At 48.2% G+C, this 14,425-nt stretch overlaps 1 protein-coding gene across 1 annotated transcript in view; it reads right to left on the bottom strand.

Annotated features, from left to right (window-relative positions):
• Positions 1-3,174: 3,174 nt before the first annotated feature.
• Positions 3,175-14,425, bottom strand: part of KIAA0319L (KIAA0319 like) — a 29,000-nt gene continuing 17,749 nt past the window's right edge. The window contains exons 10-20 of the mRNA XM_005428295.3: positions 13,837-13,960; positions 13,171-13,303; positions 12,238-12,386; positions 11,789-11,940; positions 11,476-11,614; positions 11,001-11,160; positions 8,984-9,126; positions 7,892-8,014; positions 7,278-7,368; positions 6,828-6,919; positions 3,175-4,893 (exon numbers count right to left, since the gene is read on the bottom strand). Of these exons, the coding sequence (XP_005428352.1) occupies positions 4,706-4,893; positions 6,828-6,919; positions 7,278-7,368; positions 7,892-8,014; positions 8,984-9,126; positions 11,001-11,160; positions 11,476-11,614; positions 11,789-11,940; positions 12,238-12,386; positions 13,171-13,303; positions 13,837-13,960 (1,494 nt within the window). The 3' untranslated portion in view covers positions 3,175-4,705. The remainder of the gene's footprint in view (positions 4,894-6,827; positions 6,920-7,277; positions 7,369-7,891; positions 8,015-8,983; positions 9,127-11,000; positions 11,161-11,475; positions 11,615-11,788; positions 11,941-12,237; positions 12,387-13,170; positions 13,304-13,836; positions 13,961-14,425) is intronic.

The following is a 14,425-nucleotide window of genomic DNA, read 5'->3' as shown; positions in this document are numbered from 1 at the left end:
CCCCCCGCGCCCCAGCCGCATCGCCCCCGATGCCCCTCGGGGCTCTGCCTCAGCAGGAGGAGCAGCGGGAGAGGGGAGGCAGGAGCAGGGATGCTCTGCAAACTCCTGCTCCGAGCCAGCCACGCTCGCCCCAAAATGCCTGTAACAACCCCCGGGGAGTGACGCTGGGTCTGTGCCCGGTCAGGAGGGACGCGAGGGGTGCTGGTGGCGGGGACCAGGTGGGCTGTGGTGGGGCCACCAGTTCCCACTGGGACACGGCCCGCACAGCTGAGCCCCCGCAAATCCCGGCCTCTCTCAGGGCCGTGACCAACGCTCCTGCCCGGCTCTGGAACGGCCCCGCGGGCATCTCCCGCAGCTGGTGCTGGAGGTGCCACATTGTGGCACCGCTGGCAGCTCTGCAGGGTGCCCAGCGGTGCCACAATGTGTCCCCAGCTCCCAGGGAGCCACCGGCACCCTGCAGTGTGCCCACGCCCTCGGCACAGGGATCATTTACGGAGCAATCGTTACTGTGTCCCCCCCGTGGCTACGGGAGACCCGGGCGAGGTGCGGGAGCTGCTGTCAGGGAGAGCCCGGCTGGAAAAAGGAAAGCAGCAGCAATCCAGGGAATCCTAATGACAGGAAGGCGCTGGGGAGCAGCGCCAAATCCACACGGTCGGAGCAAGGACAGCACATGCAGCAGGATGAGTATAAAGAGAGGAAAAACCGGGTTCCTCTGGCTCCGGAAAGAGCCTTTTGGGTTTTTTTTTTTTAACTCTTCGTAGCCGCGGTGCTGCTTAGGGAGGCACAAGTGGCATAGCTGCGGCTGCAGCCCCGACCTCCCCGGCTCCGTCACGGCCCGACAGGCGCCTGGCCTCGGCCAAATCCCGGCACCCGAGGCACTGCGGGGCTTCCCCGGGCTGCTGAGCCACCAAAACACCGGGACAGCCGTGGTGGGAGAGCCCTCGAGCTGCTGCCTTGGCCACAGCTGCCTCCGTTTCCTGAGCTGTGAAATTCCAGCAATAAAACCCATTTCACAGACTGCGGATGCTCTGAGGCTCCAGCCCAGGCCCTGTTCCCCCCCTGGGGATGACACAGACCAAAAACTGCTGGAGGCAGGAGTGGCTCTTTGCCCTCAGGGCAGTGAGAAACCCCAATCTCCCGTTCTGGTGCTGCCCCGGGGCTGCTCTAAGTTCTCCCCACCCACCAAGCGGAGCCAAGCTGGGGAGCTCAGCAGATCTGGATTCCTCTGTCCTCAGGTGACATTGAGGGAAGTGAACTCAGAGGCTGCAGCCCACCCCATGGACCACGTGAACTGTGCACGGACAGAAGGACAACTCTGAAGGTGAATCTCCTCCCCTCTCCAAAATATCTGTGTCCATCGGGTCCCTCCTGGCTGCCATGTGCTGAAGTGTGCTCCCTACACAGGCAGCCCCAGCCATCTCCTTCAAGGACTCCACTAATAAATGTTCCTCTGCTGCATGAGGAGGTGCTGCTATCCAGGTGTGGGGCAGCTGCTGCTTTGCTTTCCTGTGAAATCAAGTCTTAGGTGAGAACTGTCCCACAGTTGGAACTGGACAAAGAAGCAAAACATCTTCCCATTTGCAAGAAACATCTTCCCATTTTCAAGAAACATCTTCCCACTTGCAAGAAGCACTTTGTTTAAGAAAAAAAAAAAAGACTTTTAGTCTGGACCCAAGTAACACTGGAATCACCAAACACCATTAACCAAAGTGCAGACAGGTTGGGCACCCCCAGCTATGCAGTAGGATGTGGAAAAGATTGAAAAGCAAACTATTTAAAAACTATAGAATTTGCCTCAAACATCTTCACCAGCACTTGAATATGTTAAAGGAAATAAAACTGAGTGAAGGTGCTGGTTCATCTGACAGATGTCTCAGCCTTTAACTTCCACACGTGGGCAACTTGTAGCCAGTGTCTAATTGTGAAATCATAAAGCATAGCAATGCAGAAACCTTCCTGAGCAAGGTCACGCTCACGGCGCTCGGGTAACAAACCAGCAGCAAAATCAGTGACACTGGGAGAGGAGGAGAGCAGGGAAAGGGATTCCAAAACCCCAGGGAGGCTCTGTGCACACAGCTGGGGAGGGCTGTGCTCCTGGGGCAGGGCAGCAGATAGCTCACCCTGCTCCTACTTCGGGCCAGAAATTCTCATCTCCAGCATAGGGGGGTCTCCTCACCTCTGTCAGCCCCACACATCCTTGTGCCCCCCAAAGCTGGGGGGCAGAGCCTGTCCCCATTGCCAAAGGCTTGGTGGCACTGAGGGTGAACATGTGGAGGGGGAAGAGGCTGCACAGCCAGGGAATACTAATGGGAGCCAGGAATCTAATGTGAGCTTGTGCTGGGCTGTCACAAACCTGCACTCAGAGATGGCAAGTGACTTGGAGCTGCTGGGCATGGAGGGAAGGCCAAAGCTCTCCCCAAAGCCCAAATTTGGGTTGGGGTGCAGCCCCTCAGTACAGCCCCACCTGAAAGGCTGTGACCCCACAGTGAAACACAGGGGTGAAGGAAACAACCACAGCTGAACAAAGGTGTTGGAGGTACCAGCTGCAGGGATTGCAATTCCCTCTCCTGTAACAAGCAGCCAGGCTCACTGAAAGCCCACCCTGGGTCTGTTGAGAAGGGCACTGACCCCTGCAGTGGCTGAGCCCCCACCGGCTGCTGGGGGCCCTCCCTGGGATGGGCAGGAGAGAGGGGCTCAAAAAGCACAATCCCCAAGGGTCAGAACCAGGCAGAGCCCAACAGCTCCCCTCTCCCAGCACAAAGTGGTCCCAGCTGCAGCCTCAGGGCCACGCCTGGTCAATCCCTGCAGCTCCAAACCCTCCTGTTCCCACAGTTTGCTCACTTACATCCAAACGAAGGGACATGAGGGTGGTGTCACCCAAGAGTTAAGTGTGGGGCCATGGGACAGCCAGCGCTGGGCTGTGCCCTCTGAGGAGCCTCCCAGGCTCAGCCCTCCCCGTGTGTGGTCCTGGGTGGGTTTGGAGGGTGCAGGAGCCTCCAGGGAGGGGAAGCCTGAGCCGAGCCCCAGCTGTGTGCCAGACAGCCCAGGCAGAGGGTGGCCCGTGCTGTGACGCCAGCAAATGCCACAGCCTCAGCACTGGGAGAGCTGCAGGCTCCAGAGCTGGCCTGAGGAACAGCTGATTGCCCAGAAAATAAACTCAGCAGCAGCCACGACTACATTCAGTGAGGGAACATCCCCTCACGTTCAATAGTGTTTAATCTTCATCTAGCTCAACACAAATCAGTAGTGCAGCAATATAAATACAACTGAGGAACTTAAAGCCTTTTGGCTTTCATAGCTCAATAAGAAGAAAAAAAACCAAAAAGCCAATGAAACCAGTTTCCAGTTTTTAAATTAAACACAAAGAAAGGCAATGAACTGCCCACCCATCCCCAGAGAAGCAGTGGCATCCTTCATGCCAGCACGAGGCTGAGCTCTGCCCGAGGACAGGGTGCAACTCACGACAGCAGCACAGTGAGATAAGGGAGTGGGAATGGGAAAGGACCCCCTGCCTGCCCTTGGGCTCAGGCAGCAGGGACACAGTGACACGCTGTGCCACGTGCTGCTGGCACTGCCCACCACCCCTGGGCACCCAGAGTTCCCTTTTCCACCACAAAAGGACATCAGTGTGCTCTTGACACTGTGATGGGAGCACACAGGGCTCTGCAGCCACAACAGCACAGGGCCAGTGAGCTGCCAGCCTGAGGGAGCAGCCAGCTGGGGACTGCAGAGACCAATCCCCATCACCTGGGATGTGCAAATTTTAAGGGGAAAAAAAAACAACAAAAAACCACAGTACGTAGTGTTCCATAACTGAGATATGGTTCATGTCCAGCCTCGTGGACGGCCTGGTGACCAACAGAAGGTGCTGGGGCCACAGAACATGTCACAGCTTTGGAATGAAGCCAGACACTGACAGAGGTACCAAAGGTGGCTGTGTGTCCCCCCAGCTCTGGTACCAAGCAGGACTTTGCTGCAGGAGGGGGTCTCCCAGCCTGGGCAGTAACCACAGGTCAGCTTTTCACACATGAACAGGCACCAAGTCCCAACACTCCCCATGAGAGCAGCCTGACAGTGATTTGGAACAGCCACAAACCCCTCTCCTACCTGCAAACTGCCAGAGTGTTTACATTCCCCCTTCTCTACACTCCAACAGCAGCCAAGTGCACGTGAAAGGACAAGTCTACATTAAAATAGTGCTGAAACCATTAGGGAAGGTGGGAGTAAAGGAGAAGAAAGTTGTTGGACAGCACAAGTAGCCTGTGGTAGGCTATGGGAGCCTGAAGGGAGCTCAGAGCACAGCTCAAGTCCTTGACTTTCCTTCTCCAAGGAGCTCCAAGGCAAGCGAGCTGGAAGTCCACAGGTGCTCCCTCCACTGCAGTCTGAGGTGGCTTAGGAGGGTCCTGCACATTCACAGTTGCTCCCAGTGGTTCTGTCCTGCCCTCTCCAGATGCCAGCTCCATCCTTTTCTGACTCTTCTCCTGGGGTTCACAGTTGCCTTCTCCTCCCTTTGATTTCCCTTGAAGTTCAAATTCAAGTACAACCAGTTTTAACCGAATGAAAAGAAACCCACAAAACCAAAGTTATTTTCTGTGAAACGAGTTAGCAGCGTTGTCCTGGTCAAAGTGGCCTCCAAAGGCCCTGGTAGGACAGGGATGGGATTGGCCTTCCCTGCTGAGCTCCAGCCAAGGCTGCCCAAGGGGGGCTATAGGATTTCCTCCCTCTGGCTCTTGGCTTTGAGGCTCAGCTGGCCGTTGCGCAAGGAGCCGTTCTGGCTGCGGAGCAGTTTCCCTTTTTCCCGGTCAGGCCATGTGAAGATGGCTTCATCACTGTCCAGCTCCGACTCGGAGTGCATCAGGCTCGTGTTGAGGACTTGGGCTTTATGTCTGCCACCTTGAAGGGGAAACATTCCCAGGTTAGAAAAGCTTTTAACACCACTGAGGACCTCACCTTGCTCCATCCCCTCTAAGTCTCCTTTTCTCATCACGTCTAAGAGGCAGCAGAATCTGACTTTCCTCTGTGTGGCTCTTATTCCCTGTGATGCTGAAGCCAAAGTGATCCTGTCTCAGACACTCTGGCATGTCAGAGGTCACAACAACACTCCGAGACAGCACAAAGCACAACAAGCAGACAGGAAAGCAATGATGTGACCAGAAGGGGCTGTGAGTACATGTGGGAGCTCTGTCTCCCTGACCTTGCTCGGGGCATTGCCTACAAAATGCTTGGAGGGCTCACAACTGGAGTAAGAGAATATGCAGGTGTGTGAGGGAGATCTCTGCCATCTCACTACCCTCTCCCTACTCTCCTCTCTGCTACTCCTGCCTGCAAGGGAAGAGACAGAAATTAGCAGGATGAATTTAGATTAATGCACAAGGACAGGAGACAGACATTTACTGATATTGTCAGCAGAGGAAATATTTAAATTTAGCTTTTCCTTAATGGAAAAATGCAACATTTCCTCTGTTAGCAGAAAGCTCCCTGGACATATCTAGCAGGGAAAAAGATTTCAGTCAGCAGCCAGCCTCAGAAACAGCAAGATGAGTTTAGTTACCAGAGAGCAAATGGTGAGGCACATTTAGCACATTTATTGCACAGTGGGCTCTGAGGTGACAGATGGTCAGATTAAAGCAGAGTTGGGTGCTGAGGGAGGGAAACACACCCAGGTTTCCTGCAAGGGTATCCGTGTTTGAGCAGCTGGGACAGCCTGGTCCTCGGAGGAACAGCTGATCAGTCTGTCACTGCAATGCCCTCCATGCTGCTCTTGGGCACTGCTCACTTTGCTGGAACACCATTAAATGGGATAATACCAGGATGAGCAGTCATTTTCTGCTAGCAAACAAGGATCAGGGACTCTTTTCCATGCACAGTTAACACATCCCCTTCTCTAAACAAAACCAGGACACACTCTGACATGAAACACACTCTCAGCAGCTGCAGAGCTCCCTGGCTTTCAGCAGGATTGTACTTGGCACATCCTTCCCAACACTTCCCTCTTTTCCTGGTCAGTCAGCAGGTGGCCATGGCTTGGTTCATGTATCAGATAAAAACACTCCACCCTGAAATAACTCCCTGATCTTTGCAAAGCACTGACAAGCACTCTCAGGTCAGCAATGCAGGCAGGAAAATGCTGGCTAAGAACACTGAAGACAAATCCTGCCCTTATGGAATGGGCCAATGGACCTGTAGCCACATGGAGCACTGAGGAATTCATGGATCTCCCTCTGAAATGCACCTGCTTACTGAAAAACTAGAGGATGAGCTAAAATGTGAAATTTTCACAGCCTGATGCGCACGGGAGCAAGAATAAATAAGTTGATGAATCAGTTGTTTGTGGTGGGTGAGTAGCAGAGCAGAAATAAACCTCAATCTCTCCAGTACACAAGTATTTTGAGGTTGTTCTCAGGTGTTGATCAGTTCAGTGTAATGTTTAGTGCCACTGAATTCCTGCTTTGCTGTAGAGAATGACCACAGAATTGCATATTGGCAAGAAGGGAACTACCAGAACCCAGGGGAAAACTTCAGAGCAGGAGAAGTTACAGTCAAGACCCAATTTTGGGCTTCCTGAGTAAGACTTAATGCATCCACTTCCTACTTCTGAGGTACCAAGTGGAGACATCAGGACCAGGCCAGTTTCAGCCCCAATTTCCAAACCTAAAAGTTAGATGACTTTACTAAATACCCCATATACAGATCTGAGACAAGCTCTCAGATCTTCTGAGACCCCTCTGTCAGTCCCTACATCACGTTTGTTTCACTGTTAAGTCCACTGCGGAAGAGTCCTCAGTCAGCACTCTGGAAGTGCTGAGCTCTTCCCTCTCATGTTTTACCTGCTTTGGGATTTGGTTTTAACTCCAGGCTTTCTTGATCCGTTGCATCCAAAATCTTGTATTTGCTTTTTCTTTTGGATTTTCCTTTCCGTCTAAAGGGGAGAAAAAGGAATTAAGAAACAGTCCATTTCCAAAAGAGCCAAAAGAAAAACAACTCTGATCTTCAAAGCTAAAGCACTTGCTATTTAGGATTATGTTCATATTACAAAGTGAAACATTAAAATATTGCTCAGTTGCACATTTATAGGTTAATCCAAATTTTCCTTCTTAACATAACCCAGAGTTCTGGAACTTTAACATTTAACTTGAAACATTTAAGTGAGAGAGAAAACCAACATCCCAAGGCTCAGCAGATGACCTGCTGGGACAATGGGTTTGAATTTTTAACCTCCTACTGCAGGCACTTGGCTGTGAAACCTGGATACAGCAGGGGTTGGGTCTCAGTCCCACCTCTTGCAGCAGCAGATCACCATCCACGACAAGATTCCAAAGGCAACCACGATGACAAAAGATGCAATGATCACATACAGCACACTCCACTCTGCAAGCAAAACCCCAGAGATAAACATATTTTGGCACCTTGTACAACTGACAGTGCACATTTTAGGGGATTGGTTTTGGGAAAGAAAAGGCAAGGCCTGCCTCTTTGCAGAATTAGAGGCTGGCATTCCCCACTGGCAGCACCACCAGATCCCCTTGGAAAGCTCAAGGTCCAACGTGTGGACCTGCTGGGCAGTGTTCACTGTGTTCTGGTTTATAAAATTTGATTTCCTGTGGGAGAACAGAGATGACAGAAAGGAGCTGTGATTTATACACCCAGAATGGACTCAACTTTTAGTGAGTGTCCACTGGGAGGGCATGAAGGGAACTCACTCCCCGGTCAAACATCTGCCCAGAGGTGAGACAAGGGTCTGTGGGTCAAACATCTGCCCAGAGGTGAGACAAGGGTCTGTGTCCTGGTCGCAGCATCTCATCAGAACAATGGGGATCCCTGGCACATGCCCAACCTGGGTTTCAAACAGGGGTTTCTCTGCCAAGGTGCCCACCCCGGGGAGGTCACGTACCGCAGTTGCTTTCGCCGTCCCCCATCTGCACCCTGAGGAAATTCTCCATCCAGAAGGGGTCACACACGCAGCGCTTGGTGAAGGAGTCACAGCGCCCGTGCTCGGAGCAGTTCAGCTGACAGGCTGGGGGCCAAAACCAGCAAGGTGAATTAAATGACTCACAGGTGAGGTAAAAATGGGACAAAATCGTTCAATCCAGCCAACCTCTCCTGCAGGCTCTGATGTGAATGTGCCCCCTCTGTAGCTCATTCATAGCTCAGCCGTAATCACAAGAGGTGAGAAGTGCAAAGTAAGCACCTGGGCTTCCTGCCAAACTGAAACATCCCACTTCACCAGCAACATATATTTTGCCTAATAAATCCTCATTTTGATATACAAGTTATGGAATTTGTATATTAGTCAAGTAAATGTTTTTAAACAAAGTTTTGATTTTCCAATTCAAACCCCGACTGTGAGACAGACAAGAAACAAACAGATCCTTTGGAGGCACCAAACAGAACTGAAAAATGGCTTCTGAAGGCCACAAAATGGGAAAATCAGGAAGTAATGAAAATAATTACTTTACACAATTCTAGTTTCAAATCTCTAACTGATCAGCAAATGATCCTCACAGGATGGATCTCACAAAAGAAAAGCAGTGCTAATGTAAAGATGTCAAATAATGATAGAAGGGGAACATTTCTCACAGGCTGATGTTTGTGCTGCACAGGAAATGAGTGGGTTCACAGCTACCAAGATGTGCAGTTTATTGTTTTCAGGATGACACTGATTTCAGTGGCTATAGTCCATTAACATTGTATTTTAGTTTCATAAGTATCAATCTGGTTTTGGATTTGTGAACTTTTATCTTCACAGCAACACTGCAAGTAATTATTTATAACAAGTTGAATAGTGAATAGATGGAATTAATTGGTAAATAAGTGATTAGTGAATAGTCTAATAGACTTAATTTTCTATTTCCCATTTATTAACATGAAAGCTCCTGCAGTGAGTGTGTGTGGGCATGTGGGTGGTTTTAGCACCCTTATTTCTGTCAGGCAGCTGAAAAGAAGGTAAAAGATGTTCAGTCTGTCCCAAGAGACTCTCACTTACTGACTGTGTTAATCTCCAGTGCCCGGAAGATGAGGAAGTCTGACTGTTGTTTCCTCAGCTCGTTCTTCAGCGTCCAGGCCACCTCTCGTCCTTTGAATATCTGGTGGGGAGGCTGGTTCTGCACAAAGAACACCATCTTCGTGCTGGAAGAGAGGCAAAAATTATTAATTATCTGCTGCTTCTCTAAACATCAGGTGGAGAGCCACACTCTCCAGTCTGTCATTAGAGGGACTTAACTCAGAATCCCAAATTTATTTGAAGACCAGACTTCTGGCTCTGTTTGAAAGCAGTAATGGCACACTTGGTTCTACAGTAGAAAACCCTTCAGGATATCTGATCCATTCATGTTTTCCAAGCTAGGGCTGCACTGTTCTTGAATTTGCACATCAAGCAGATGTTAGCATGCTAAGCATCAAATCCCCAAACTTTAAGGTCTTGCTGTTTTCGCACTCTCCTTCTTTCCTCACTGTGGGATCCTGAGACTTTACTACACTTGAACTTGGGGGTCCATTTACATGCTCAGCACAGAGCTCCAGCACCAGACAGTGGAAGTTCACAGTTTTTTGCAAAGTTGAGTTTGAATGCACCAAGTGCTGCAGCCCAAAAACAACCCAGGTGTGAAGGATTCTGTATTCTGAAGCTTTACTGCATTAACTTTATGATAGAAGAACTTGTTCCTCATGGCTTGCTCACCTTGCAGAGCCCTGTGGATCCTTTAGACTCACAAAAGGATGTATGAATGTTTGGGATTTATTATCACTAGTGAGCTTATGAGTCAATGGCATATCAGTATGTGAAAAAAACCAAACCAACAGTCAGAGGAAAAAGCTCTTTTTTAACAGCACAAGTTACTTTGACAGTGGAAGCAAAAATGGGATCTTAAAGCCATCTGTCAGGAAACAATCTCTGCTCCTTTTTAACACTTCCCACTCTTTTGTCTGCTTGAACACATAAACAGATGAAGCATTAATGACAAGAATCCCTTACTTGCCTTACTCAGGGGCGACTGGCTTGCTCATGGCAGAGACACAGAGCTACAGTTACAACAGAAAGTGCTGGCTCCTCTGTTCTCAGCTCTCTAGGTTTGCATGGACAATGAATTCTGATTTTCCTGCTACAGCAGGCCAGGTGGACACAAAGGAATCAATACATCAGAGCACTCAGCTAGGTGTAAAGTAACAGCAGATTTATTGCTGACTTGCTGCAGGACTTTAAGCATGTCCCTTAAATCTTCTTCAGTGCTTTAGGTACTTTAAAACTACTCCCCTTTTAATAAAAACTAAGTGCAATATTGCACTTATTTCAACAGATTTCCACTCATGGCTTGTTGCCACTCTCCAGGTAGGCAATACCACTCTGACCTACAGCCCTGCTCAGCAGCCAACTTCCATGTGTTTAGGATAAATGCAGTTTTCTGTAAGTCAATTAGCAACCAAAATTAAGCTTTTCTATCTCTTCAAACAGAAATTACATTTGCTTTCAACATTTTTTTATACATTAGGTTGAAGCAGTTGTGTAGGCAATAAAGCTACTGCAGAATTAGTGGAAGATGTTCCCTGGGGCTGTGTGGTTGGAACTGGATGATCCTTAAGGTCCTTCCTACCCAATCCAGTCTGTGATTGTATGAGTTATCAATTTGGCATGAAGGTGAGGGGGATTGTTACACATTCTGGTGTGTTGTGTTTCAGCAAACTCCTGCACCAAGCTCTGTTCCTTCTCCAGCTGCAGAACATCCCTTCCCACAGTCTCCACAATTTTCAAAAAACAAATCAGATTTGCTCTTATTTTACAGGTTTGAGGTGAAAATACATCAGCAGCAGCAGTCTTCAAGGGCAATGCACCATCTCCAGAGGGGAAAGATACTCAAGACCTGCTTGGCAACTCTGATCCAAGCAAGAATATCAACGTTAAGCAACAACTCCATATGTCCCAGTGATCCAATCTGCTTTCCAAGAGGCCTTGATTTTCCAAACCCTCAAGCAATTCCTTGCTGTGTACCCTTCCAGATGAATCCCACCTTTGTTCAGTGTATGGCTGGATCTTTTGCACGGTGATGTCTGAGTCGAGGACCCCCAGCAGCACCCCAATCTGCCGGATGAACATCCCCTTCTGCCGCTCCGTCAGCTGGCTCACGTTCACATCCAGGATTATCTCCACCAAGTTATTTTTCCTAGGATCTAGACAGAATGTAGATTGTACAGATCTTTATAGAGTTTCTATTTAGCAGCCTGAGCACAAGGTAGGTTTTTAGTTCTCTTTCTAGGATGTTTCTGATTTGAACACAGAACTACAGAGTGGCACTGTGGGAAGGGACACAAGGTAACGGAAGCAGTGAGAGTCAGCCCTCAAAAACCACAGGAAAACACAACCACATCCCCTGAAACTTTTGATGTTTACAGTTCTAAACTAGACTAAATGACACATTTTAATCCCAGTATACTGTATCAGAAGGCTGCAGGCAAATGTGGTACCAGCACAAAACCCAGACTCACCAGGTTTGACCTCCACTGTGGTCCTTTCCACGTCACTCTCTCCTTTGGCATCTGTTACTCTGAGGTGAAATGTGTAGGTCCCTTCTACCAGATTGGACAGGAGCAGGACAGGATGATGGTCTGAATTATTTAAGACTTCCTAGAAGGCAGAACAAAGTAAGTATGAGGAAACAAAGGATCAAAGTAGCACAATGTATTGTCATATTTCAGGATATGACAGAGTAACAGCCCAACAAGGAGCTCTGTATTTCCTCAGGAGCTGTCAACACTACCTTGCACTGATTTTTGTGATCCTTTACAAAAGAAAGCTCACCCCAGCTGCAGGGCTCCCCTCATCCCGGGTCCACAAGTAGCTGACAATCCCTTTATCATCAGAGGACTTAGATCCATCCAACTCTGCTGTGTTTGTGGGCAAGGTGATGACAACATTACCAGCAATCTTTGCAACGGGTGGCTTGTTTATCTCTAAATAAACAGAGAAAAAACACTTGGAGAAAGATCTTGTAATGCCCAATCAAAAATTACTGCATTAGATCTCCAGTGTACTCCAGAAATCCTGTCTAACCCTAGGGAAGAGAAGGGAAATACTGCAGGATGAGCTGAAAACACCATTCCTCCAGAAAAGGGCAAACCTCAAGGCCACTTCAGCGCTCTCCACATTGTCTCCCTCCATTCCTTACTTTTGTTGTGTCTCTGAACACAGGTTTTGCTGAACTCAGAGATAACCAGTGACTGAGCAGCTCTGCTCGTGGCTGGACGTACCTTCCTTGACGATGACGTTGACGGAGCTTTGGCTCTGCAGGTTCCTCTCATCCTTCACTGTCAGAGTGAACTCATATGTCCCAACCTGGAGGCCTGTGACAGTGGCAATGCTGCTGTTGGCATTCTCCAGCTTCACACCATCTGGACCCCTAACCAAGACACAAGGGGTTTGGTTAATTTTGGACCTTTTTCAGGGGTTTTGATAAGTTTAAACTTTGCACAGAGCACTGGAGGCAACCTTGCTCCAAACAGGAGCCTGGAAATAATAGGCCATTATAAAAATCAAAATTATGTTCTCCAGTTAAAGCAAGATAATCTAAAGGTTAATGTTTTGGTTAATTTTAAACCAGAGGAACACTGATAACAGCACTTAGGTGTTGTTTACAAATAGTGGTACTTTCAGCAAATTGGCCTGAGAACTGCACAATGAGCCAATTTTGTAAAAAAGAGGTGCAAAGCAAGAACAGTCCTTCATTTCTAGGGCTTTGCACAGACATTGCATTAGCAAACAGAAAAAGCTACTGCAAGTTGCTCATAGGCTTTTCCTGAATTTCCTAAAGCATTTCAGGGAATTTAGAGTTGAAGAGAACTCTGCCTCCTTTAAGCAAACTGCAAAAGCATCAAGTTAGGAGGCCAAGTTGTTTGATTACAATGATCAGTCTCTCCATGAGACCAAGCCCAAGCTCCATTGCTGTGAATGGAAACACAGCTGAGCCACACCAGGCTCAGAGTGGGAGCCAGGCCTAGAGATGAAGGCAAAGCTATTTCTCATGCTCAAAGAAAACTCCACTTCTTTTCAATCAAACATAAATCCTTGTCTTATTCAGGTAAAGCTTGTCAGGCCCCATGTGACCATGATGGAACACAAGGGAGGTGTGGGGGTGTTTTAAATGAAAGATTTGGATACACAAGAACATGGAAGGTGATACACACCGTGTTTTTTCCCAAAGATAGAAGACTATCTTCTGGTCATCTGAGCTCTTGCTGCCATCTAGAGTGGTGCTGTCCACAGGAAGAGTCAATTCTTTATCTGGACCAGCATCTGCCTTTGGGGGCTTGTTGTTCTCTGGAAAAGAATGCAGGATTTCTCAAACACACACCATAAAGGTGAAGCTTAAAACACCACCATTAAAATTTTCCAGTACATCCCTTGCCCACTACCTTGTACTCAGATAAAGTGAGGTTAAAAGCAGTTAAGAAATTCAATAAGCATTTAATTCACACATGTGCAATAAAATAAGACTGAAAACTAGGAGTTCTGATTTTTGCTCTCATTCTCTCAGTACTGCTCCACTTCTCCTGCCCCTGTCCCAGGACCCAGCACTGTGGGCAGACACAGCTGTTTGGAAATACAATCCTGCCTTTATTGTAGGAAAATATCAGTTAGGTTACACTGTGTAAAATAACAGAATGGCCCACAAAGGTAATAATTGTACCAGCTCTCTTTTGTTAATTTATCAGCCATATACCAGCCCAGAATGTTCCTAAATCAGAGCAGCTTTTCTGAAAGTCACCATAAGATCTGGAGGTTGCTGACAAATTGCTGCTCACCTCCAACCCCTGGAAGGGAAGCAACAAGAGCAGGTAAAGGCAGCTTACCTGGCTGGACTATCACAGTGACCTCTGCAGTGGACTGGTGCCCAGCAGAATCAGTCACTATGAGCTGGTAGGTGTAATCACCTTCCTGCATTGCAGAGAGCTGCAACACTGGTGTCCTCACACCCTGTGAGAAAAGATATTCATGGATTAAAAACAATCCTCATGCAGATGATGGTGGGCCAGAAGACTCTGATTCTGAAGTAACTATTACCAGCACATTCTAGGGGGTTATTACCAACTCCTGCTATGGGAGCAGGAGTCTGTGCCACTTCAGCATGCAAAGCTCTTACAGCTAAATTCATGCACACTACAAGGACACTGTTGTGGGACATAATAAGAGTAATGCCATACAAGCAGACCTTTAGGGATTCAGTAGTTCCCAACTCCAGTAAAATCTCTGGGGAGCCCTGTGCAAATCCCACACATTGTGAACCTGATTCATGGACTTTCTTATTCTATAAATTTGACAGTAGCAATAATCTTTAAAAGAAAAATGATGACACAGAAACAAGTTCCAACATTTACTGTTTAGCACTGAGGAGAGTCTGGCCAGTATCAGTAAAATTCAGACTCCAAGACCAGCTCAAAA

The sequence above is a fragment of the Geospiza fortis genome, unplaced genomic scaffold (genome assembly GCF_000277835.1).
Source record: "Geospiza fortis unplaced genomic scaffold, GeoFor_1.0 scaffold289, whole genome shotgun sequence".
NCBI lineage: Eukaryota > Metazoa > Chordata > Aves > Passeriformes > Thraupidae > Geospiza > Geospiza fortis.
Note: the sequence above shows the minus strand (reverse complement) of the source record. Positions and strands in the feature narration are given on the sequence as shown.